The sequence below is a fragment of the Euleptes europaea genome, chromosome 7, assembly GCF_029931775.1.
Source record: "Euleptes europaea isolate rEulEur1 chromosome 7, rEulEur1.hap1, whole genome shotgun sequence".
In the NCBI taxonomy this organism is placed as follows: Eukaryota; Metazoa; Chordata; class Lepidosauria; order Squamata; family Sphaerodactylidae; genus Euleptes; species Euleptes europaea.
Genome location: NC_079318.1, coordinates 53,000,361 through 53,024,533, shown reverse-complemented (window position 1 = coordinate 53,024,533; position 24,173 = coordinate 53,000,361). Strand labels below are relative to the sequence as shown.

Here is a 24,173-nt window from a genome sequence, read left to right as displayed (position 1 = left end):
ACCTCTAGTGGATGAACTGAAGTGAACGGAGTGAACTTGAGTTCATTCACAAGTTCAGTACAATATACCCTCTAGGGCTGAACAGGGACGTAGGAGTTTTATCTCCCTTTCCGCCCATTTTTTTCTGAGGGTTTAAAAAAATGTAATTTCCCCCCCACAGGCTTTCACATCTCCAGCTGAAGTACAAGTGACAGTCTGAGCGAGGAATTATTTTTTTTTTTTAAGTGTGAAAAAGCAAGAAGAAGGACGTGGAAAAGACAGAAAACTGATGTGAAAGCTGTCCTCAAAGCAAGGTTCCATAAATATTCCTGTACTCCTTGCTGAGGTCAAAACAATACTGCTGAAGGGGGGGTTGTCTCCTGACAGGCAGTAGCAGGAAGCTGTGAATTGCCCCTACTTCCTGTCTTGATGGGTGGAATCACCCATCAGCAAAGGATGCCCCCCACCCGCCTCTGAGTGAAAAATAACTTGCTTTTGACTACAAAATGGCAACTGGACTGGAACAATCTTAAGCAGGATATAAGGTGAAGTGTCAAGTCTCTCCCTCCCTTCCCTTTCTAAGTACTCATAAGCTCAGTGAGGCTGAAAGTTCATCGAGTGCACAGCCTATCCTGAGAGGAAGGGGCAAATATGTCCTTTTTTGGTACCGCCTTGAAGCTAGTTATGGTTGGTTAAGGCTATGGTTTTTCTTAACCTGCTAGAAGGAAACAAGGAAGTAGAGGGCCCACTGGTGGTTATCTGGAGGGTGGATTAGAACTGCATACCAGTGGCTAATTTAGACTGGTGTGTTAATTTTATCATGCACCCTTAACATGCTTGAAATTAGCCTCCATGTATTTTTCTTCTCTTTACCCACCCCGTAAAGTGTAGCACACCGCACAGAACTTTTCTGTTCCAGCACCAGAGGAATGCAGTGCTGGAACAGAAATAATGCATACAATGAGGAATCAACACCTTTTATTAGTCACATTATAAGTTATGGCAGCAGTGTGAGGAAGCATCGCTCTCCATTTGATAACAAGAATGGCGTGGTCTGCTGATAAAACAACACCCTGAGACAAAAGCAAGAAGCAGTCTCTCTGCAAAGGAAAATTTAGTTGTCCAGTTTCTCAATAAAAATTCAAAAATAAAAGACATAATACCCTTTACTATCAGGGCCAAACATACTTAGGATGGTCCTAATTAGAAAGTATTGCATACCTTTCGTATTATTATTTGGACAAATGTGGCTATCGGAAATCTGACTAGCAAAAATGATGGTGTTTACATACCTGAATATTTTCTCTGCTCCAAGTATGTGGGGTTTTATTTGCAAGTAATTTTAAATCCTGGATAGCCAGCCTTTTCACAGCCTCTCTTGGATCATTCTTCAAATACTGAAGTAAGAGCTGGATCTGCAACAAAGAGTTTTTTGTAATTAAGTGATTTTTTAACTCCTGACTTCAGTTTCTCAATATGTACACAAGTATAATTGATTGAGCTGAAAAATATATCAAATGCAATCAAAATTCCAAACTTTCCGCAGCTCTGACAGTATCAGAACCCTCACGCATGGTGAAACCATTCTTCCTTATTTTATGTATGAATACAGTAGGTGCCCCATAGGTAGAGTTAAGGGTATTCTAATTCGCACATGGATAGAAATCTGTACAGGAGAAGAAGACTTCTGCTTCCTAAGAATTTCAACTTTCATATAAAAACAAACAGGTTTCTAGCCTTCAAGGGTACAAAGTCAGGCTTGAAACAATTGAACCTGATAAGATCCCAAAAATCACTAAACAAATTTCACTTACTCCTTATGCTTGCAACATATCTTTCACCAATTAATGCTTTACCTGTTTGGGAATGTCAACCAGAGAGGATGCAGCAAGCAAGGTAAAGGTGTGCAAAGTAACAATGACCATCTTGGTCGAAGGGTAGGAAGTCACCAACTGTTGGAGGAGCTGACGGGCACTAGAGGCCAAGCGGGCATCGTGGTGCATGTGTTGTAGGATGGGGATCAGCTTCAGCTTCAAGTCTACAGGAGTGGCTAAGCCTACAGGAAGGAAAAATAACTTCCAAAGTAAATCTTAAATACGCAGCTTGAAGATCAAGATATTCCAGCATCATTGCGTAGTGTGCCTGTTACAAAAACTGAAAATTCATGGATTTTAAGGGGAAGATTAAAGGCTATTTCAATCCTGGACACGCAGGGCAATGTTATTCAAATGCTGCTGTCTCCACCCAGCCACTGGTAAAACTTGGACCATCGACTCTGTGGGGGAGGTTCCTATCTTCTTTTATACTTATGTTACTGAGCAAAACACCATAAATAATACTGATAGCACAAAAATAAATTTGAGTCCAGTAGCACCTTAAAGACGAACAAAATTTCCCAGGCGTTGGCTTTCATGAGTCAAAGCTCATTTTGTCAGATACCTGAGCTCACAAAGGGAGCTTTGACTCACACAAGCCTATATACTTAAGGTGCTACCAGACTTGAATTTTGTTCTACTACTACAGACTAGCAGCCCATTCCTGGGAATCAGGCCGAAAGTCGATAGGAGGCGGCGTGACCTCGCCGCCGGCGTAAATGCATGTAATCATGTGATTACATGCATTCATGCCGGCGGCGAGGCCAGTCCCGCCGGCGGCCGAGAGCCGCAGGACTGCGCCTTCCCCCTCCTCCAGCGTGGCCTCTCCGTGGCGCCGGCAACAGCATGGAGAGGCTGTGCTGGCGCAGGGGGGCGTTCCGGGGGAGGGCCAGGGGGAGGAGCCACTGCTTAGTCGGCTTCCTACCCACTTTCAGCCACTTGTGCCGGTGGCCAGAACAGCGTTGGTGGCAGCCTTGATGTTTTCAATGGGGCGAAAAGCCCCCATTAAACAAAACAAAAAGCCGCAAAATGGCTTTTTTTTGGTTTAATGGCATCGGGGAAACGGCTTAGGCGCCGCTGCGCCTCTTCCCCACCTTCCCTGTACTCTTCAGCTCAGGAATGGGCTACCCACAGCTACCCACCTGAAACTGTGAATGTGAAATCAGGAACCAGACCCTACCAGTCTTAATTGTAGCAAAAAATGTGGCTTAAACTGTGGCCCCAAGGAATTCAACAATGCATATGACAGGGAAAGGAGTACTGAGCTCCAAGTGTCTTCATGGTAAGTTTTTAAACTACGGAGGACAGTTCCACTCAGTCGGGAAAATCCCTACCCAGAATGCAGAATCTCTCTTTGTTATCCAACCATCTGCCTCATGCAACTAGCATCTGGGAGGATGCAAAGATGAAAACGTTAAAAGAGGGTTGTTATCATTTAGAACTGATTTTGAAAAAACAATCTTCCCTTCAAGTACACACCACACCACACCATAACAAAAGAAAACCTAGCCTTACAGAGGGAAGACAGAAAACATTCCATATTAACCATTCAAAAGTATGAACAATAAAAACTAACAGCAAAAGAAGTTTCAATGTTTTTTGTTAATTATTGGATAAAGTGTACATACCTTGAATCATTTCACTGATTTTGTTACATATCCCTCCGGCAAAATCTCTGCCAAAAATAAAGGGGGGGGGGAGAAATCAGACACCCTGAAATGAAAAAGGATTGGCAAGTCTGATGCTCTTTTTATGCCTTTTAGCTGTGAGGCTAATTAACCAATTACAGTTCGTTCATATAATTACCTTTAAGAAATATCAAATCCATTAAGAACAGGGTAGAAAATGATAAAATAAGAGAACCAAAGCAACAGCGAAGAGCAGCCTGCTGCAGATGCAAGGGGTGGAGTTCTACTTACTTGGACTGGGCAGAAAAATTAGCTGCGGCAAAAATAGCAGCTTCAACCTCAACATTGTCATGGGAGTCCAGGCTCTGGCGAATACTGTGATGTGCATTTTTCCTCTCTGGAATTATGGATGCCATACTCCCTAACATCCTGGACAATAAAAAGGAAAACAAAAGTAAATCTACCAAAATGGTGACACTCAGGACTGACTCTGCAGATATTTAAGACAATCCACAATTTTGGAGGTGATGTGTACAGCACAATCAGGACAACTGAGGCACATGCATGGCCAAACCCAAATCTTGTTGTTACCGTACTGACAGTACTCTCAATAAGTTAGCATCCAGGCAGGCTCTTGCCCACTAAATATGCCTACCTGAGCGTGATGGCTCGAGCAACTGGATCATTGCTGTGAATAACCGAGAAAACTCGTTTCACAAACTCATCTACATTCAGGATCTTTTCCAAGTGCTTTTCACTCTGTTGAGTAACTTTCAGAACACAGAGCCGCAGGAAGTTGTTCCTGTATTAAAAGATATTATTAAGGTAGCGCTCTTAATCATTACCACATTAGATGACATCATGACCACTGTCTTCCATTAAACCTACATCTAACTTTGCGTTGCTCTTTTCATCCATGTGCAGATGTGTGCAATTTGCAGGGAATCTAATGAGAATTAACTTCTTTAATGTCATAGTTTTGTTAATGGAGCTACGTACAGGGTCATAATCAACAATGTAGGATATTTATGACCATGAATCGCTAAAGGGAAGTATTTCACTGCTTACATGTCAACACACTAATTAATGTTTTATTTATTTTTATTAGATTTTAGAACCTCCCAGTGTCCTATCTGACTCTACTGACATCCCATATGGTTTTCCACTTATAAGATGGATCAGTTCTCAGATTGTGAAAGATAACTTGAGAGCACAGATCTCATATAAAGATGCAGCCATTGGTTCAGAACAGCAAAGTCCCTTAATTACCGTAAGCCGCCTTGAACCAAGAGGAAAGACAGAATATAAATGTTCTAATTAATTAATTACTGCCACTTCTGTCTTGACAAAAAAAATCAAAGTCTACTGGTTTCTAAGACAAACTATTGCTTGAATACTAAGAACCAGTTCTACTTACCCGACTCTGAAAACATCCGCTAGTTTTAAAAATGCAGAGTTAATTAGAATTGGGAATGGATATTTCTGAAAGAGTCTGGGGAAACGGACGACAGCTTCACACTGCTCCCCCAGTTTACCAGATCGGAGTCCTGAGAAAAGAAATAATATTAGCACAACTATCCTGAACTGCATGCACAGAACCAAGTAACATGAAGCAGGGCCTATACAATGACATACAGAATATAAGAATGTACAGTATTTTAATATATTGTAAAGCATACTATGTGGACATATAAGAAATTTAGACAGCACCACATTGTTCTTTTTGAAAACCCACAGAGTATGATTCATGGAGTGCACGTTTAAGCAACAAATTCAAATTTATCAAATGAAATTTATTAGTACAGTCAATCAGACCAGTAAAAGCTATACAACAATGAACCAGACATGGTCAATATAAAAACAGCGTTAAAAAAGGAAACATATATAACTTTTAAGAACACTTTACATAAAAACTGGATGGAGTGTAAAAAAGGGCAATAAGTGCCAATGACATCATTCTAGCAGAGATTTACGAAGCTTCATAGAGACAGCACAAAATTTGGCAACCTGAGTTTTAACCTGAGGGTTCTCGCCACTTAACAGTTTCGCGACCCTGAATCCCAGCCTGGGAATCTTACCAACATCGGAGAGATATAAGTAACAAGTCTGGGTTTGTTGTTGTTCAGAGTTTGAAACAATAATCACAAAGTACACCAAGTGTAACATGTAATTCCAGCTATTCTGTGTGTAAAGCACATCCTGGATAAAATGATGAACATGTTTCTAAACATTTACACTAAGAGGTTGTTTTCTCTGTCTCTCCCCCAGGCGTAATTTCTTGGTGATCAACAGAGCACCATACCACCTTCTAAGCCAAGTTGCCATTAAAAAAAGGCTGTGCAGGGGATCATGGAACCTGCATATAAAAGCTCATGTGGGACAGGAGCCGTAGGAAGGTGGAGAATTACGTAAGACTGAGTGAAGCATCCAACCCAATGAAGAGGAGCTTTCTGTTTCATCCTGAAGGCACTAAAGTTTGCCCAATGTTCTTTCCAAGGGAACAGATCAACAGATTCAAAATAGTTTACAAAAATCACTGATCGTATCGCAAAGATGAGAAACTGGGGGAACATTAGTCATTCATTCCTATGGGAAGCCGGACATCTGCTCTTACATATTTCTTTTCTCTGCTCCTCAAGAAGTAATTATTTAGTGAATTACAGAGCACCACATTTTCTTTTGACATTTAGGCAGAGCTACCAACTGTCAAGAAAAAGTGGCCTGATCTGCATTTGGGGGGTGGGGGGTTGTATTTGACACCAGGGTGACATTCAGAAACCAGCATATAAGCTTTTCATAGCAGAATCATCATCACCACCTGCTATGGTCTGCAAATTAACATGCAGTACAAGTCATGCTTATAGCTGCAGACTAAAGTCAGCAACTTCATATACAAACATCGCTAATCATTTCTTCAGAAAGTTGCCACTCATTTTTGCTTCCTCCGACCCACCATAACACAATTTTATTAAGAACATGATATTATCATCTTAGATCTGGACTAGTTGTAATCATCTCTATTTATGCTCCAGTCCCAATCACAACGTGTTTTTGTTTTTTGCACACAGTTCCTTAAGTATGCACGGAAAGTTGAAAGTAGACTCCAACCAGTAAAAAGCCGGAAATCGAGCACAGAAGAGAGGAGACGGGGACATTAGTCAAACCCCTGAGAGTTTCCTGGATCCTGCAATAAATCTGGATGAGAAATCCCAATGGCTTATTTTCCTTCCTCTCCCCTTCCTCGGGGTCCCCCACTTGAAGACTGAAGTTACTTAGAGGCTCTGGCTAATCTGCACACAAACTTAGATCGCTTTTTAGCTTGTTGTCTGCTTGCATCACTCAGGAACCCATTCTCAATTTAGTAAGCAAGAACAACCGAGCCGTGCGCGGGAAGCCCCGTACAGGACCTCTCAGCGCACTCAACCCCGGCTCGCGAGTGGCTCCCAGAGCGCTTCAAAGCAAAGAGGCGGGGCTTCCAACAAGAACTGGGCGAGCGTTCCAACTCCATCGGCGCATGCGTACCATGCTCATGTTACCGCCGTACCTTTGTCCAATTCCATGAGGGCAGAGTTGGCGTCTAGCTCCTGCTCCCCATAGCCAGCATCAGCCAGGAAAGATTTGGAAGCGGACGCCATGCCGCACTGCGTTAATACGAAGTTTCTAATGAGAGACGTGTCGGTGACCCCCCTGTCCGCGCGTGCTCCCTCCTTGCCGTCTCTGACACAAGAAACTGCGCATGTGCGGGTGCCATACTACTCTGGGCGCCTGCGCATTCGCATTCCCGCCACGCTCCCCTTGGGTGCGCGTGCGTGTTGTGGAGGTGGTTGTTACCGCGAGGGAAAGAGGGAGAGAGAGAGAGAGAGACGCCGGCTGAGTTGTGGGCGGGCTCATGCTAATACCAGTACCCGGAGGAAGAGATGTGGGTGTGGCCCCCGCCCTCTTTTCGGAAGGAGGAGACCAATGGGAGAACAGAAGAGGCGCGGTTTTGTACGCGCCTAGCCAATGACTATGCGAGTTAGCTTTGGCGGGTATTTCGGGTTGGCGGGAGTCGACTCTAGTCTCGCGGAGACCGCTGCTCAGTCCCGGTGGGCGCCGCGCGGGTAGGGAAAGGCGGTTGGGTGTTTGCTTGAGCCGGTTGGTGCCGCCGCCGCCCTCATGCTGTGCCGTTCGCTTCTTCACCGCTCCCGGGCCGGACCGCATGGTGAGTGCTGCCGGGGCTTTCCTCTCTCCCAGCCGCTTTCTGTTCGTTTAATCCTTTTTCATCCGTCTCTTTCCCTCAACGATGCCCATGGATTTTTCTCCTCTTAACAACCCTGCGAGGTAGGTTTGGCTGGGGGGGGGGGCGGTACCCAAGATTATCCAGAGAGCTTCACGGGGGCTTTGAGCAGAATCTGGCTCCTCTACACCACAGGGGTTCCTTATTTCCTTTTCTTCTTGGGGATGCCAGACGAGTCAGGATCCAGCCTGAAATCCTATGCCTGCCTCTGCATGCAGCGATCCAGGACTTGCAAACAGGGCCTTGCCTGGATCCCTTCCCCCCCCCCCCCCCGCTTGATTCTTACTGGCTAAACGCTTTCAGTGACTGGCTACAAATTTTCAGCTTAAAAGCTAACGTGTTTTCTTGTTTCTTTTTCATCAGGCAAAGTAATAACAACCTGTGGGTGGATTTTTGCTCTTCTGTTTAAATTGGCTTACAGGTCCTCTTGGCACAGAGTGTTTCAGAACATCTACACGGGGGGTGGGGCGGAAATTGCTGGGAGGGAGAATGGGGTTCATGTGAGTGAGCAGTTAACTCAAATCTAGCTGAAACACATATTCAAGAACTCAGGTACTTTGGGGGGGGGAGTATGGGAAGAGATTAAAGGAGCCTGCAGTAAAACCTGTTCAAAATGGAGGATGGAACCCCCTTCCCCCAACCACTCCTTGGATTCCAGCATTTTTGCTGCCTGACTGGTCAAAAGCATGAATGCAGTCATGGTGAAACCTATACCGTTCTTTTCGGGTAATCCTTCCAAATTGCCATTCAGCGCTAGAATAATAAACTGCATAGGAAGTACATAGGAAGCAGTATGCTATTGTATCCAGGGTATGTACAATGATTAGGCAACTAGTACACGAGCAGAAATGCTTTTCATTTCTCTTTAGTGTGCAGATAAGTTGGAGGATATAAAGACTGGGAAAGCAGGTGTGATTTGTTTTATGTTGCAACTTCACCTGAGTGCACCTGGTGGTTTGCAAAGTAAATATCTCCCGTCCCATAGGCAATATAATCTAACAAACTCTAAAACTTTTTTTGCTGTTAAGTTGCTGCTGATTTATGGCAACCCTGTTGGGTTTTCAAGGCAAGAGTAATTCAGAGGTAGTTTGCTATTGCCTGCCTCTGCATAGCAGCCCTGGATTTCCTTGATGGTCTCCCATCCAAACACTAACAGGGCCAACCTTGCTTAGCTTCCAAAAACATAACTACTTTAAACTCGGCAATAAAATATAGCAGCAGTTAATGTAGCTTAAATTAACAAAAACACTCAGCTGCCACATAACATTCAATTGAAACTATCACCAGAGAACAAAATGGGAGAGTGAATGAAACACCAACCAATTATTTTAAAGGAAGCTGAAGAGCTGCTCTCACACATGTGTTCTTAGGTGCTGTGTGGGGAGCATTTGTAATGCAGTGCAAATACATGTACTGTGAATGCACTTGCTTTCTGCAGTGCTATGAAGACTTATTCCTTAACAATAAATTACACTGAAAAGCAGACATAATCGTGGAATGGGAGATTGTACCCTGTGTTCTGCTATTCTGTATCACTAAAATGGAGTTAGAGAAGAAGTTATTATGCCCATCTTGGCCATTCTACCTGGTGGGTTTGGCAGATTTGTTCCCCTTGTATCTTGCTGGAGTAGCATATTTTCCTACAGAAAACAAAAAGTTAAACAAAAAGTAGCCATTATGTTAGATAATGGCTGTTGAAGGATTTTTAATTCACAGTATTTCATGCACTTGGATAACTAATGTATTGGTTGTATACTACCGTTGGCTATACGGTCAAACTTGAATAAAAAGTGATTGTGGTTGTAAAGTTGCTTGCCACTTACTCTTTTGAAAAAGGAAATGCTTAAAACTTATGTATATATAAAATTCAGAGTGGGGTCTCTTTCAATTTTTTAGGTCTACTGCCACAATTTCCTCTATACCATCTGTTAGACTGTTATCAGTGTGCTAAATCAGATGATCATCTTTCCTATGGAGAAATGGAAATGCCTGTTCCTCCTTTTGGCTGCACCTTTTCAACTGGTAAGAGCAAGGGCTCAGATAATTGTCTTTTGTTTAGAGTGATGATGAATACACCCATATATGTAATGACTAGCCTCTTTCATCAGTAACAGGGTGAACAAGGAGTATGATGTGGTATGTATTAAGAATGTACTGGCATCTAAACTGATGGGTGTTGTGACTTTGACACAGTGGGTACGTTGTTTGGCACTGAAGAAAGACAAATGTGAATCAGTATGTGCTTGAATTCTGTCAAATGGAAAATGGGTGTTAGCTGGTATGTGGTCTCACACAGAGAATGAACTGCTGAATTACCATAAGTGCCCATTATTTGTTTTTCAGTTATCTGTTGGCTACTTTTTTAACTGAGTTACTAGATTAACTCTATGAAGCAAACTGAGTTATGACTAACAAATAACCCACCAAATACAAGTATCTAAGAACAGTAAAATACACAGATGCTTTGTTTTTTGTAAAACTCCAAAAAATTTAGTTCCCACAGTCAAGACCAAACAGTATACCATCAAATAAACGTAAAATATTGTTATTTAAATTCAGGATTTGGTGCCATATCTTACATATTTGTTTTATTAAGTTCAATTTCAACCAAGCTTACATGGCTCTATTGATTGCATTTTATTAGTTTGCACTCTGTAAATTGTTTATATTGTTAAACTTTATGATTTGCAGTGCAGTCCTAAACAGTAAAATCTTTCTAAGTCCATTGATTTCAATGGACTTAGAAAAGAAGTAACTTGTATTTCGGATTGCATTAAGTGTATGGTAACCTTTGTATGAACATGTTGCCGAAAATATAAATGTTAAGCTTTAAAATATGCCTTTAAAAGCACACATTTTACTGCCTTTTTTCCAGCTCCAGACCTACAGCACATACTTGCTGTTGCAAATGAAGAGGGATTTGTTAGGCTGTATAATACCCAAACACAAGCAAGTGACAAGCAGATTTTTAGAGGTAAATGGAACCTTTGGCCTTGATGTAAAACGTGACTTATATTGTTGGATAAAAGCAATTGCAATGAGATACTTTTTGTGTGCACAGAGTGGGGTTATACATTCAGGTGCCAAACTCCAGGGGTGGAAGGCATTTTAGTATGCCACACCCCTACTATTTGTTAATCTAGGTGAAGGAAATGGCTGTCATTTTGGTCTGTGCATTTCAGTAGGCCTGCAGATACAACAGCTAGAACAAATTAGTTCTTTCATTTTCTTTCCAGAGTGGCAGGCTCACTCCAATGCTGTTTTTGATCTGACCTGGGTGCCCGGTGAACACAAAATTGTAAGTAACTTCAGCACTATCTGTTAATATTATTGGTCCATTTCACTAAGTCTGGTAACAGCAAGGAGACTGGGGTTATCCCCTTTTGAACTTTGGCAAGACCGCTAGTAAGTAGCTCTGATAGCTTTAGCCGTAGGAAAAGTTTAGATTTGAATCTGTCTTCTGATACATTATAAGAGCAGTGATCATTGTCTTAACTCACACAGACACCTGTCATTATCTCAGTTTCCTTCATGTATTTGCCCCATACTTTAGACTACAGAAGCTCATACTACAATAAACTAGTTACTAAGGTGGCAGTGGAACTTTTTTGCCACTGCTGCAAAAAAACCCAAAAAACTTTTGCATTTATTTTCCTAAAGGTTACTGTTTCAGGAGATCAGACAGCTAAAGTATGGGATGTGAAAACTGCTGAGCTCCTGGGAGTGTGCCGAGGACATCAGTGCAGCCTAAAGTCAGTTGCTTTTTCCAAATTTGAGAGCGGTAAGTATTTGCATTTATACTTCACTTTGTTTTTCAGGGAATCCTAGCACATACTATTTCAGTTGAAACAGTTGCCTGGAAAAACATGCAGCAGTGTCTTCTGAATATTTTTTTTCTTACATTCTTGGCCCACTACGAATAGGTTATGCACTACGTTGGACATTTATCCTGTTTTATACATGGCGGCCCAGTTTTTTGATACATTTTCTATATGGAACTGATATGTCATGGTAAACCAGAACACAGTAGACCAGCTTTTCCTAATGTCCAACTGCCAACATGCACAGAGCCTCTCATGCCCCATCAGCAGTTTGCATGCCTTCCCAAGCTCCTCATAGCAAGGAGAGTTGCCACTGCAAACTCCCTCACAAATGCCCTTGATCCCAAGATGACTTCCTGTCCTGCAGCAGAGTGCCCCAGTTTCCTAAACCAGTGTGGTATAGTGGTTCAGAGCGGTGGACTCTAATCTGGAGAACTGAGCTTGATTCCCCACTCCTCCACATGAGCTGCAGACTCTAATCTGGTGAACCGGGTTGGTTTCCCCACTCCTACTCATGAAGCCAGCTGGGTGACCTTGGGCTACTCACAGTTCTCTCCAAACTCAGCCTCACATACCTCACAAGGAAGGGAAGGAGATTATAAGCTGGTTTGATTCTTCCTTAAAAGGTAGAGAAAGTCGGCATATAAAAACCAATTCTTAAGCTCTGACCTATTGCCTTCTGGAGCCCAGCAGGGCCTGCTGCATCCATCCGTCCCTTTGCCTTTAATAGGGCTTCAGTTGTGAAGTGTGTGTTGGAGCTAAAGCTTGCACGGAAGCCCCATTTCACTCCCTCCTTGCACATGATCCCATCAAAGACTGCTACTTCCCATATGGCTGCCTCCCCTTTGGAAGGTGCTTTGCTCTCTTTGTTTCCCCCCATGGTGGGGAGGCCCCTTCCTTCATGACAGCCTGGCTTTAAGGATTCTCCAGTAGTTTCCCCCTCTAACTTGACCCAGTTACTGACAGCTCCATTTTCCCTCTCCTGCTTTCCCCCCTCCTCCTTTGATCATTTATTGCAAAATAACCTTTGAATGGGTCACAAAGGAGAGAACTGATGCCAGCACAAGTTCAGTTTGAATAAATTAGGATGAATGTTGGCTTAAAAGTTTTTCATGATGGAATGTTTTTATGAATGAGTTGAATGGGAATATAGACATAGCTGTTTGAAACATCAGCAAATGTTTGGTACAAAATGGCCTTAGCACACCATGAAATTTCTCTCCTTGTTTCTTTCCTTCCTATGTGTGATGATACCACTGAGCATGCTGATTCAGAGCATCTCATGCTTGCAAGCCACATGGGGGTGCTCATGCTGATCCCTGTTGGTATAGACGGAAGTACAGGGACCAGCAGCACCGGCTCAGTTTATTTGTACTATACCCTTGTTTATGCAACAACATGCATGAGGCAACTGTCCAGTAAAAAAATTAAAGCCAAACAGCAGTCCTACCGACAACTGGTAATACCACCAACTGAAGAAAAAAACAGCACCAGCTTAAGCAGCCAGCTAAAATACAGGAGTCTTCCACTGGTATCAGAAGATATTCAGTGATGGGGAGGGGGGAGTATTTCAAAGCCCGGGGAAGTCATTTTAAAAACCTATTTTTGTTCCCCCGCCCCCCACCCCAGGCCTTCAGAAGTGGAGTAGTCACAAAGGGTGTGTAGCCTAGGCAGGATAGTTGAGGGGGGTGGCTTAGTGCTCTATCACAAATCCAATTATGGGGGAGGCATGCATTGCATATTCAAGGGATCATCTTAAAACAGCAAAAAGGATTTCGGCCAAAAGCAAGCTGCTCTCATTTCAGTTTGTTACCCCCCCAACCCTTCTAAATAATTGCAAAGAAATAGATTGCCTTAGAATTTGGCACAATTTTTAAATTTGTGAGCTTTGGACGTCTCAGTACTTGAAATGGAGGAGGGGAGATATTACAGGAAATGAGTGAAGAACTGTATCTTCATCAGCAATATGATTCTACGATGTGCTGTTGGTTTAATTCTCATTGGATATATTTTACAGCTGTGTTCTGTACTGGTGGAAGAGATGGAAATATCATGGTTTGGGACACTCGATGTAATAAGAAAGGTACGACTTTTAACCTCTGCTTGTCCCCAATTTTATCCTTATAACCTTATGAGACAGGTTAAGCTGAGAAAGTGAATTGGCCCAAAATTAGTCTGTGCATTTTCTGCTTCTCTGTGCATCTGAACCTGGGTCAGCCTGGTTTAATATCAACTCCTGTCTTCAGGTAATACAACCTGCATATGCTGACATTTTTCATGCTGATGAATTGAGTAGTAGTCAGAATGTTGGTCTAACCACAATCACAAATTGATGAAAGCAGATTAGTGGGAAGGGTCTTTCCTCTCTGTCTTTCCCTTTCCTGCAGCGTGGCTGTGCACAATAGTGTGAGAGGGGAAGGGCCCAGGTGCGTTTGGCCAGGCGGGCTGACTGAAGAACTTGTCCTTGTATATCAGTTATGTCCGTATCTGGAAGGAATAGCAGTACAGGGAACAGTGCTTCAATATTGCTTTCCGAAATTACCTTTCAGATGGGTTTTACAGACAAGTGAAGCAAATAAGCGGAGCCCACAACATAATGGACAAACAGATACCATCCAAACTGAAGAAGAAAAAACAGAGCGGGAGAGGACTGGCTCCTTCAGTGGTAAGGATTTGAAGCTGAAGCCAATTTAAGATCAGCTTCTGCAAAAGGAAGTTAGCTTTTTTAAAGTTTCTTGTTTTACTTCAGCAGCAGTCCCAGTAGGGTGAGATCTGCTTTACTGGAATATAAACTATAGAAATGATAAAATTCTGCAAGGAAACGAATGAGCAAATGTGACCCAATAAGCCTTTGTGAGCCTCAAAGCAATAGCTCCCCAGGAGGCTGGCCGGAAAGCAAACCTCAGTGTTTGAAAATACCATTGTGTTAGGCCTTCATTCTGGTGCAAAAATTTCTTGCCTATCATCTTTCTCATAGGTGTACGCCTTCACACACACACACACACAATATCCCTTAAACACCCATTCACCCACAGAGAGCACAATCACACACATGACTTAAATGCAAAAGGAGGAGCCGTAGCTCAGTGGTAGAGCATCTGCTTGGCATGCAGAAGGTCCCAGGTTCAACCCCCGGCATCTCTAGTTAAAGGGACTAGGCAGGTAGGTGATGTGAAAGAGACCCTGGAGAGTCGCTGCCGGTCTGAGTAGACAATACTGACTTTGATGGACCAAGGGTTTGATTCAGTATAAGGCAGCTTCATGTGCATCTGTTAAAAACCCATTCTTTCCTGACCCTACACACTGATTTCTAGCCTCAAAAGTTAACCTTGCCATACTTCCTGCACTAATTTGCTTTGGTCTCGTATTAAACCTGGTTGTTCCTGGTACCCTGTGCTAGCCTCTAATATAGTCCTTGCAGCAATTCTGGTTTCTTTTCAGTGGCTGATGTACTTTTCTGAAGAACAACCTCTTTCTCAAGAAATTCCACATAAAAGTGATTTCTTCCCATGCAACCTCAACAGTCCTGGTTTGCAGGGGAAATACATGGGATGGGGGCTGTGGCTTCGTAGTAGAACATCAGCTTGGCATTCAGAAGGTCCCAGGTTCAATCCCCTGCCTCTTCAGTGATATGGCAAGCTTCAGGAGTTGGATTTCAAACACAAAGACCCCAAAGCCAGTTTTCTGGAAGAACAGGTTTTTATTCCAAACAGCTGTTTGAGTCTCCAAACTCTGCCCTCAGAAGCATTCAAAATGGAGTTTGGAGCACCGGACAAAAGTGGGTTTAGACTTTTATAACCTTTGGTCAGCTCATTACATCTTCTAAAATACGTCACTTATACATTATACTAATCATTGGTTTACAACTTCTCTGATAACTCATTGGTTGATTAATATGTAATTCATTTGTTAATTGGCTTACCCATACAGATATTTCATTGGTAAATCATAAAGCAGCAATAACATGATTGGTTAGATTAACTGTATATAGAGTCCATTGTTAAACACCTGGCATTTTATCTAACTGCCCTCCCTAAAAGTTCCCTGGCGTCTCGTCTGCTTTGAGTAACTTTTCTCTTGTTTTTCAACCTTGGGCTGACTTGGATAATAACGCTTCTTTTCCTTGCCTTCTTTGTTTGTTCATGAACTAAATATATTTCCCTGGCCCCCTCCTTTGGAGTTAGTGTTAGGGGCCTGCTGATTTTCTAAAAGCCTGCCACCTCATCAGTTAAAAGGATCAGGTCATTGAAGGTGTGAAGAAATCTGGCCTGGAGAGCCACTGCCAGTCAAAGTATGCAATATTGGCCTTGATAGACCAGTAGTCTCTTTCAGCTTCATGGGTTCAATAATATTTTGCATTTTGAAATTTTAAATTGTACAACAGCATTGGTGGATAGTTAGTGTATGGGAGGGGTTTGTTGTAACTAAACACCTGAAAACACTTGCATTCTTCTCTGTGCCTTATGGTATACTAGTAACAGTTACTTACATATTGTATGCTAGTAACATTTACTTACTTGTCAGAGGGCACTCAAGTTGAATGTGTAGTTAAGGAAATCAGTCCTGAAGCTCCTTCAACAATGGGCTCATTCTTGTTTATATTCTTTTCCTCTTTAGGATTTTCAGCAGAGTGTGACGGTGGTGGTACTTCAAGATGAACACACCCTAATTTCTGCAGGAGCAGTTGATGGGTAAGGAGGTGACTTTGCCTGCTTGCTCAGTCTCCCTTGAGGAAAGGCGATGGTGAACACATCAATTTCTGACACTGTTCCATCCTGACTGTGAATGAATCAACTCAAGAGGGACTGTTGGAGTGCTCCAGCCTTGGAATATGACTTAATGTGAACATTTTCATAGTAGCCTGTTGCAGTTTTCCCAGTGTGCCTCTTTCCTGGCAGAAGGGAGGACTGTATTTGTATAGAAAAAATAACTTTTCTGATAACTTCATGAGATATCATTGGACTTGATCCTCCTAATAGAACACACTTCTGTAACTGAAACACGTGCAAACAACGGCACGTGCTTTCCTGAGTAAGCCTGCAGAAATATGTGAAGTTAAATGGGGCGTAATTTGAGAGGAGGACTTATGGAGGTTACCTCTGTGCGTGCAAGTAAACTGCTATTCTTGTCCTCCATGTTTCAGGTGGGCCACCTATCATCTGCTGCTGCTGTCATCACCTCTAGCAGTGGAAAATTTAACAAAGCATTGTTGCAGAACTACACCCATTATTCAGTCCCCTCCTTCAACACGTGATAGAGTAGATGGGGTGGGGCAAGTACTTGTGCGGGGAGGCAGAGTCTCCCTCTGTCTCGGACACCTATGCAGAGTCAGGCCATAGTGGCTATGGCATACTTGAACTTTCCCTGCCTGGTAGTGATAGGCTGATAGGTGAAACCAGGACACGCAGCTTGCCTGAAGCATTGGAGGGAGGGAACAATACAGATGGCTGCGCTAGCATTTGATTTGTTGATATACGTGGCTGTTCATTTCTGAAGCCTTGCTTGCTTTGCTGTTGGGGGAACCCATTGCAAGTCTCCTGTTTTTAATACTGTACCTAATTTTGCCCTGTTGTCTTTGGCCTTTACCAGTTGTTAAATGAAGCTTCTGTCTTCCGACAAGATTAGCTGTGCAGTCTTGCACAGACGAAGCAGCCTTATAGAGTACATTGTGCAATCTGTCTGGAAAAATGCTGAGAAGCTGCTTCAATTTTAAATTGTTGAATCAAGTAGAAAGCACCACATTTGTTTGATGGGCAAAATTAGCTTAGCTGTCACATCAGATCACATCTTGGTTGTCTTGAAAGGCCAATGTTTTTACACTGAAGGCCTCACTGCAGTAGTTCTGGATGTGTTGGAGAAGGGCCTGGAATAGCTGATATTTCTGGCCAGTCATTCGCCTATTGTCGATTGGTTGTTTTTAGTATCTTTTTGCTAAAGGCATGTTCTGATTGATTTTTACATATAAAAATGACGTTCTCCTTTGTAATGAAAAGGATAATGAACTATGGTGTTGGATCTGAAGCAGTCTGTCCTTTGAATTTAGGGTAATCAAGGTATGGGACCTGCGCAAGAGCTATACCACGTATCGGCAGGATCTGGTGCCGTCCAGGTCTTTCAGCTATCCTGGAACCAGCACTCGTAAACTTGGTATGTCTTTACAGTGCCCGTGAAGGGAGGGAGGAGGTGCCTGCAGAGCCAGAAGCGGGTCCTATCAGCTATAGCTGCTCCTAAAGTGATCTGGCCACTGCTGTACCCGTCTGTAGCCTCTGAATGGGACTGCCCAGGGGTATCGGTTAGTTCATAATGTGGTTTTCTGTTTGTGGGCTATAATAAGACACGGGGAGCAGACACACTGAAAGAGCTGCAATGGCTTCCGTTTTGGTTTTGGATATAATTAATCTACTGGAGAGCTTCCAGCCATCACAAAAATAGCAATCCTGGTTAAAAACTGGATCACATGGGAATGGAACAAAACTCAAAAAGATTAACCAAAGCTGTGGTTAATGCTGAAGAGCTGATGACCTTGACAATATTTTTTGTTTCTGTCCCTCGCCCTGTAATGCCCTGTAAGTCACCTCATAACTTCACTACCTCCTTATCACTCTTCAAAAATATTTTGTCTAGTCTCCTCATTTTCAGCCTGCTCATTTACTTTAACCAGTACCCTAAATTATCAGTGTCCAACCTGTCACTTGGATGTCACAAATGACACAGTCTGTAGGGCTTGGTAGCACTTTTGGGCAGGAGGTCTTGGATCTGGCATATTCCTACTTGCCTCAGCCTAGTATTGCCCTAGTGCCCGCTTCTCAGGTCAGAAGACTAGAGGCCGAACCGCCCTAAGGTATGTGTAGAAACTACAGCAGTAGTCCTGAATAGTTCTGAATCCTGATATTCTAGATTGATCATGTACTGGCAAAAATACTGAATAGTTTAAAAAATATGTAGGAAGCCCTGGGTTGAAGTTCAGGAAGCAAACTGTCTTTCCCCCGCCCCCCCTAAGGTCCAATGCAATGCATGGCTTGTGCCATCAGCCATAATTGTTTCTTATTTTGAAACCATTAGAGATATCTGAGTAGACACTGTGGCTCAGTGGTAAAGCACCTGCCTTGCACACAGAAGGTTACTAGTCCTGGTCTTGCCACTTCTAGTTTAAGAACCCCATGTAGCAGAGGCTTTTGGGGAGGTTGCAGGAGTTTAGGCGAAGTTGCTGTTTTCAGAATCAGAAAAGGCAATTTCATATAAAACCTTCTCTCTTTCCTAGGTTATTCTAGTCTGGTTTTGGACTCCACTGGTACCAGCCTCTTTGCTAATTGCACTGATGACATTATATATAAGTTCAATATGTCAAGTCCGAAGGACACGCCAGGTAAGGATACTGATGGGAAGGAGTTTATCAGCAACCTGCCTTAAATTTTGGGGGCCTGGTATATGCATTGATATATGCGTGTTTGTGTAGTGCCTGGAACAGATGGGTCTACCATAGAAACATGTTATTTGTGAAATGGCTTCTTCAGTGATGGTGTCAGAAGCTTTCAGCCTTCACTGATCTTCAAATGCTACTTATTTTCAGCTTAGATTTACAACCAAGAAATGTTTGCGCTTTAAATATTTTAGCCTTCATCCAACATAAATTTGTCAAGTGTACAAATCAAATGGAAACAAAAACTGCTTAGGACATCATCTCATGCTGCACCGTCAACCAAGGGAAGCCCACAGACTTTATGAAAACGTTTTAAGTGTTTAAGCAAATTCATAGTGGGTCTACTGGTAGTGTAGTTCTTAACTGTAACCTTGTCTGAATGTTTGGTTCTGTACCAAGTTATACTAGGGTTGTTGCTTTTTTCCTCTTCAAAACTTGTTTAGTCATCGCTTCCCTCAGTTTCTGGGGGTAAACGGGGTGATCCCCCCTGGTCTCTAGCTGCATATTCTCTTCTCAGGCCACCAGAGAGCAGCAAACACTGGAAGGCTCACTAAGTTGCTTGGGAAACTTGCCGTTGTTAATACATTGTTAATACATTTTCCCTTTTGTACTTAGACTCAAATCTTTCTCAGTTTTTTGTTGGGAAGGTGTGTGCATATTTGCTTCTAGAATCTAAATATTTCATCTTTTAATAGGAATTTTCGCATTCTAGGCATCCTGTCTGGCACCAGTTTCCTGCTCTCAGGTTGTTTGTGTCTCTTTTCCCTAGTACATTTTTTGCCTCTTTCAGCCTTCATGTGGCACTGAATGGCCCATGAGACGGTAGTATGGATAGCAGACAACGTTTGCTTCAGTTGTGTACTCTTGCAAGTTCAGAATCTTACTAGCCCACCTCCATGTACCTCTGTTTGTAGTTAAAAATGAGAACTACTTTTGGGTAAAGCTTCCCTGCCTGTTTTCTTGGAGGGAAATCTTAACTTGCTTCAGGGAGGCAAAGTTAGCTTTAAGGAATGAAAACCATTTTAGGTTCAAGCTTAGGATGCTGGTTTAGCAACCAGCATTAACTGCCAGGGCCCCAGTCGCTGGAAGAAAGGAGACCAGGAAACCTCTCTGGGCCCTAGCTTGAAAGGATGAATAGATAGCTTTTCCCAGAGGCAAGAAATGTCTGCTTACTTCACGTTATCAGGACTCTGCAATCATAACTTTTTATCAGTTGCTGCTACAGCTTGTGGCCCCTGCATAAAGAATGTACACAGCTAGCTGCCTTTCCAGGGCTGACAGAGGACCTTGGTAACCCCCTGTGCCAAGTCTGGGAATGTGCCCTTTCCACCTCCGCAGTCATCTCAGAGTGTTCTGCATCTGCACGCAACTCTCCCTGCTGATGGCTGGCACTTCTCGTTCTCTACATGCCAAGTGTGGCAGCTATTTGGGGCCCTAGTTCCAAGGCTTAGTAGATCAGGTGCTGAGGATGGATTATGGCGTCCTTAAAAATAGCCAAGTGACCTGTGTCCCTGAGCCTGTGCCCAGCCGCCTTAAGAAACAAGATCCCCATGGCAGGAAGTGAAAGGAGCAGCGGCTTCCTCGTTGAGCGTTCGATCTAAGAAGTGCTGAATGCTCAACTGTTTAAGGAGGTTACTGGAACAGGTGCATGTTAGAGACCAAGAAGCATAGCCAAATTGCCGGAGGGTGTGACGAAAGAGAGAATGAGGTTGTTCTATCCTGCTGGCCAAAATGGTTGCAACACTGGGAGTTCCAGCCTCAAGCAAGGCCCCTGCTCCTGGAATTGCCTGGGGGGTTATCTATTGGGGGGGGCTGTCAGCAGCAGGTTCTGCTTCTGTCTGTTAAATAAGCTTTCTTTTCCGTATATTTTATCTCCCATGCCTCTCTTCTGAAAAATAACACTTTTGAAGACATTTAAAAAAGAAAAGATTTGGGCTGAATTTTGGAAAACACGATGTTGCCTGTGGTGAAACAAACCTCTCCTGTTTCCCATTTGGCTTGATTCTGGATGTACGTTAAATGCCTCATGTTTTAGAGGGTTCAATCCTACTAATAGTTGAAAGGATTGTGCTGGCTTGAATGGTGATTTGGCAAAATGATTTGAAACGTTGGTTCTTGTAGGTTATCCGGGCTGTGTAACCGTGGTCTTGGTATTTTCTTTCCTGACGTTTCGCCAGCAGCTGTGGCAGGCATCTTTAGAGGAGTAACACTGAAGGACAGTGTCTCTCAGTGTCAAGTGTGTAGGAAGAGTAATATATAGTCAGAAAGGGGTTGGGTTGAGCTGAATCATTGTCCTGCAAAAAGTATCAAAGGTAATGTGCTAATCATTGTCTGTAAGTATCAAGATAATGTGCTAGGGTCTTATTCCAAGACACTGAAAGACTGGACAATTCTACCAACTATTTTGTCAGATTGCACAGAGAAGCCATTGAAATTCATAAACATCAGCACAACTTTAACAGAAAAGAAGAGAGTTTAAGAATGAATAAGGCTTGGCTTCCTGTCCTGAAAACCTCCAGACTAAGAAAGACTACAGTCAACAATAGCCATGCAGATTAGCTTTGGATTTCACACATTAACAGATCACTTCAGGATACAATGGTTCCATTTTAACATACCACACCCTCATTAGCACATTATCTTGATACTTATCAGGACAATGATTAGCACATTACCTTTGATACTTTTTGCAGGACAATGATTCAGCTCAACCCAACCCCTTTCTGACTATATATTACTCTTCCTACACACTTGACACTGAGAGACACTGTCCTTCAGTGTTACTCCTCTGAAGATGCCTGCCACAGCTGCTGGTGAAACGTCAGGAAAGAAAATACCAAGACCACGGTTACACAGCCCGGATAACCTACAAGAACCAATGAACTCTGACCGTGAAAGCCTTCGACAATATTTTGATTTGAAATGTTTCTATCTTTTTACTGTTTGGAAGAATATTTCACTCTTCACAGTGATAGGGAATATGAAACAATATACATTTTCCTTTATTGGAACACCAAGGACAAAGATAATTATGATACTTATTTCTTGTTCTCTTCCAGCTCAGTTCTTGCCCAGCTACTCCAAGCTGTGTTTAATTTTGAACACAGGATCAGTTGGGTGGAATATCTGGGGGTGAGGGAAATGGCTTTGGCTTGACATATGCCCAGCCCAGGCTGCTAGACAAGGTATCTCTCCAATGTTAGAGCTACTCTGGTACCTTATAGACCCCTTCTTGGAGTCCTGCTTTCTGACCATTGTCCCTGCCCACTTTTGGCCTTTCTCCTCTTATGTTTGCCCCACTAGCAAATGGGAGAAGCTTTGGGCTCCAGAGAAAAAAACGTGCGTAAGCAACTTGCTTCTGTGGGTATGTGAACAGGCGAGGGAAACATGTATTACTGGCCTTCGATGTATAGCTGGCTGATCCCCCAAGCTGAGCTGTGAACTGTCTGGCATTGTGCTTTTGTTTTTGTCGAATCTCAGTATCGGCTTTCAGTGGACATCAGAACTCCAGTTTCTACGTCAAATCAGGCATCAGCCCAGATGACCAGTTCTTGATTAGTGGCTCAAGTGACCAGAGTGCCTATATCTGGAAGGTACGTTCCTCCAAACATCTCAGAATCTCTGTGGATAATCTGTCCTCTATAGTGCTATATTTTTCCTTGTTTACACACTCTCTTTCTCTCTCTGTGTGTGTGTGTGTGTGTGAGTGAGAGAGAATTTCATAGTATCACTGGGGTGAGTTCCTGGCATGCTGTGTCCAGAGTATGCAGCTGTCAAGCTTGAATGCAAAGCCTGATATAAAACAGAGCTAACTTCCTGCCTCTACCTTCCCGCATCACTTCTGCTTACTGCAAGTTGCTGATCTTAATCTGGTTTTAATGGGCCTTTAAAAATCTCCTTTCAATTCTGTTTATTCAGCCAGCTATGACAAGCTGAAAGTTGTTGCTTCATACTTAACAGCATCTGCCCATTTACCGGAGTCTAATGGTCAAATTGTTTCCCCCCACCCCTCCCTGGGCACTCTCCCTAGTTTATAAGCTCTTGCTTCATGTGTGTGTGTTGGTTCCCTCTTGTCCTCCCCAATGCTTAGTTTCAGGAGCTAAGGCCTCTGCATTACACTCATGGTTTAGCCAGAGTGTTCTGCAAAATTCCCGATCGCTGGTTGGCAGCTGAGAAGCTTCATTGGCATATTGAGCTGGTGCTTGTGGGGAAATGCAAATATATCTGTATTTTTCCACCACAGTATGTGATTTAGACTTCAGTTCATCTCATCCAGTATAATACTAACAGCATGAAGTATCTTTTGCTTAAAATAAAATACTTCCTTAACGATTAGAACTATTTGACAAAGGGAGCTTTGACTCTCAACAGCTTATACCCCTAAAATCGTGTCGATCTCTAGGGTGCCACTGGACTCGAATCTAGCTCTTCTACTGCAGCCCTACATGGCTACCCTCTGAAACTAGAATAATCCCATGTACTAACTGCTAGTCCAAAACAAGAATGGGGTATGTGGTCTTGGTAATTGTGAAGCAGCTTCCTCCTCCACCCCTGCCCTGTTCAGTCAACACCTCTTCCACATCATCCTTGTGTGTTGACTTGGCACTCAAGCGGCATCATGAAGAGGGCATTCTCTCCCTTTGTCTGTTGAATGTTGTGGCGGAAAAGAAAGGAATCTCCAGATCTGCAACTTCCAGGTCATGCCTTGGTATTTGTGTATTAAATATGAACAATGACAGCAAGTGTGACTGAGCAGTAGAATCTTTTTCGTCTTTCTTCTCAGCGTTCAGGCCAGTTCACACAAAGCAGTAGCCTTCATTTGCTCATGCAGTTTCATACAGCAGCTGCGATCGTGAGAATAGCCAGCTATTTTGTACAGCCATATACTCAAGTGTGTGATTGGCAACAATAAGTGCTGCTTCTTACTAGACCAGCATCTTTTTTTAAAAAAAATTTAAATTATTATTATTTTTCTATACTAATTAGACAAGGTATTCAACAATCAATATAGGTAAACAACAGAGTATAAATTCTAATAAACAATTGTTGAAAATACATACATATATAGATAAAAAATGAAATATAAAGACTTCCCCTACACCTCCCTCAATCTTGTCATTTATTTGTAATCTCCTTTGTTTAAGATTCTAATCCTAATATTGTTACAAGTGTTTA

At 42.8% G+C, this 24,173-nt stretch overlaps 2 protein-coding genes across 2 annotated transcripts in view; one reads left to right on the top strand and one right to left on the bottom strand.

Moving 5' to 3' along the window:
- The window catches only part of INTS7 (integrator complex subunit 7), a 42,100-nt gene extending 34,963 nt beyond the window's left edge, over positions 1–7,137 (bottom strand). The window contains exons 1-7 of the mRNA XM_056853229.1: positions 7,026–7,137; positions 4,899–5,028; positions 4,137–4,283; positions 3,773–3,910; positions 3,482–3,528; positions 1,836–2,035; positions 1,272–1,394 (exon numbers count right to left, since the gene is read on the bottom strand). Coding sequence (XP_056709207.1) covers positions 1,272–1,394; positions 1,836–2,035; positions 3,482–3,528; positions 3,773–3,910; positions 4,137–4,283; positions 4,899–5,028; positions 7,026–7,116 — 876 coding nt within the window. The 5' untranslated portion in view covers positions 7,117–7,137. The remainder of the gene's footprint in view (positions 1–1,271; positions 1,395–1,835; positions 2,036–3,481; positions 3,529–3,772; positions 3,911–4,136; positions 4,284–4,898; positions 5,029–7,025) is intronic.
- Positions 7,115–24,173, top strand: part of DTL (denticleless E3 ubiquitin protein ligase homolog) — an 89,965-nt gene continuing 72,906 nt past the window's right edge. The window contains exons 1-12 of the mRNA XM_056853376.1: positions 7,115–7,286; positions 8,121–8,261; positions 9,654–9,779; positions 10,633–10,731; positions 10,994–11,055; positions 11,418–11,538; positions 13,596–13,661; positions 14,128–14,243; positions 16,196–16,269; positions 17,622–17,725; positions 18,840–18,944; positions 22,479–22,591. Coding sequence (XP_056709354.1) covers positions 7,115–7,286; positions 8,121–8,261; positions 9,654–9,779; positions 10,633–10,731; positions 10,994–11,055; positions 11,418–11,538; positions 13,596–13,661; positions 14,128–14,243; positions 16,196–16,269; positions 17,622–17,725; positions 18,840–18,944; positions 22,479–22,591 — 1,299 coding nt within the window. The remainder of the gene's footprint in view (positions 7,287–8,120; positions 8,262–9,653; positions 9,780–10,632; positions 10,732–10,993; positions 11,056–11,417; positions 11,539–13,595; positions 13,662–14,127; positions 14,244–16,195; positions 16,270–17,621; positions 17,726–18,839; positions 18,945–22,478; positions 22,592–24,173) is intronic.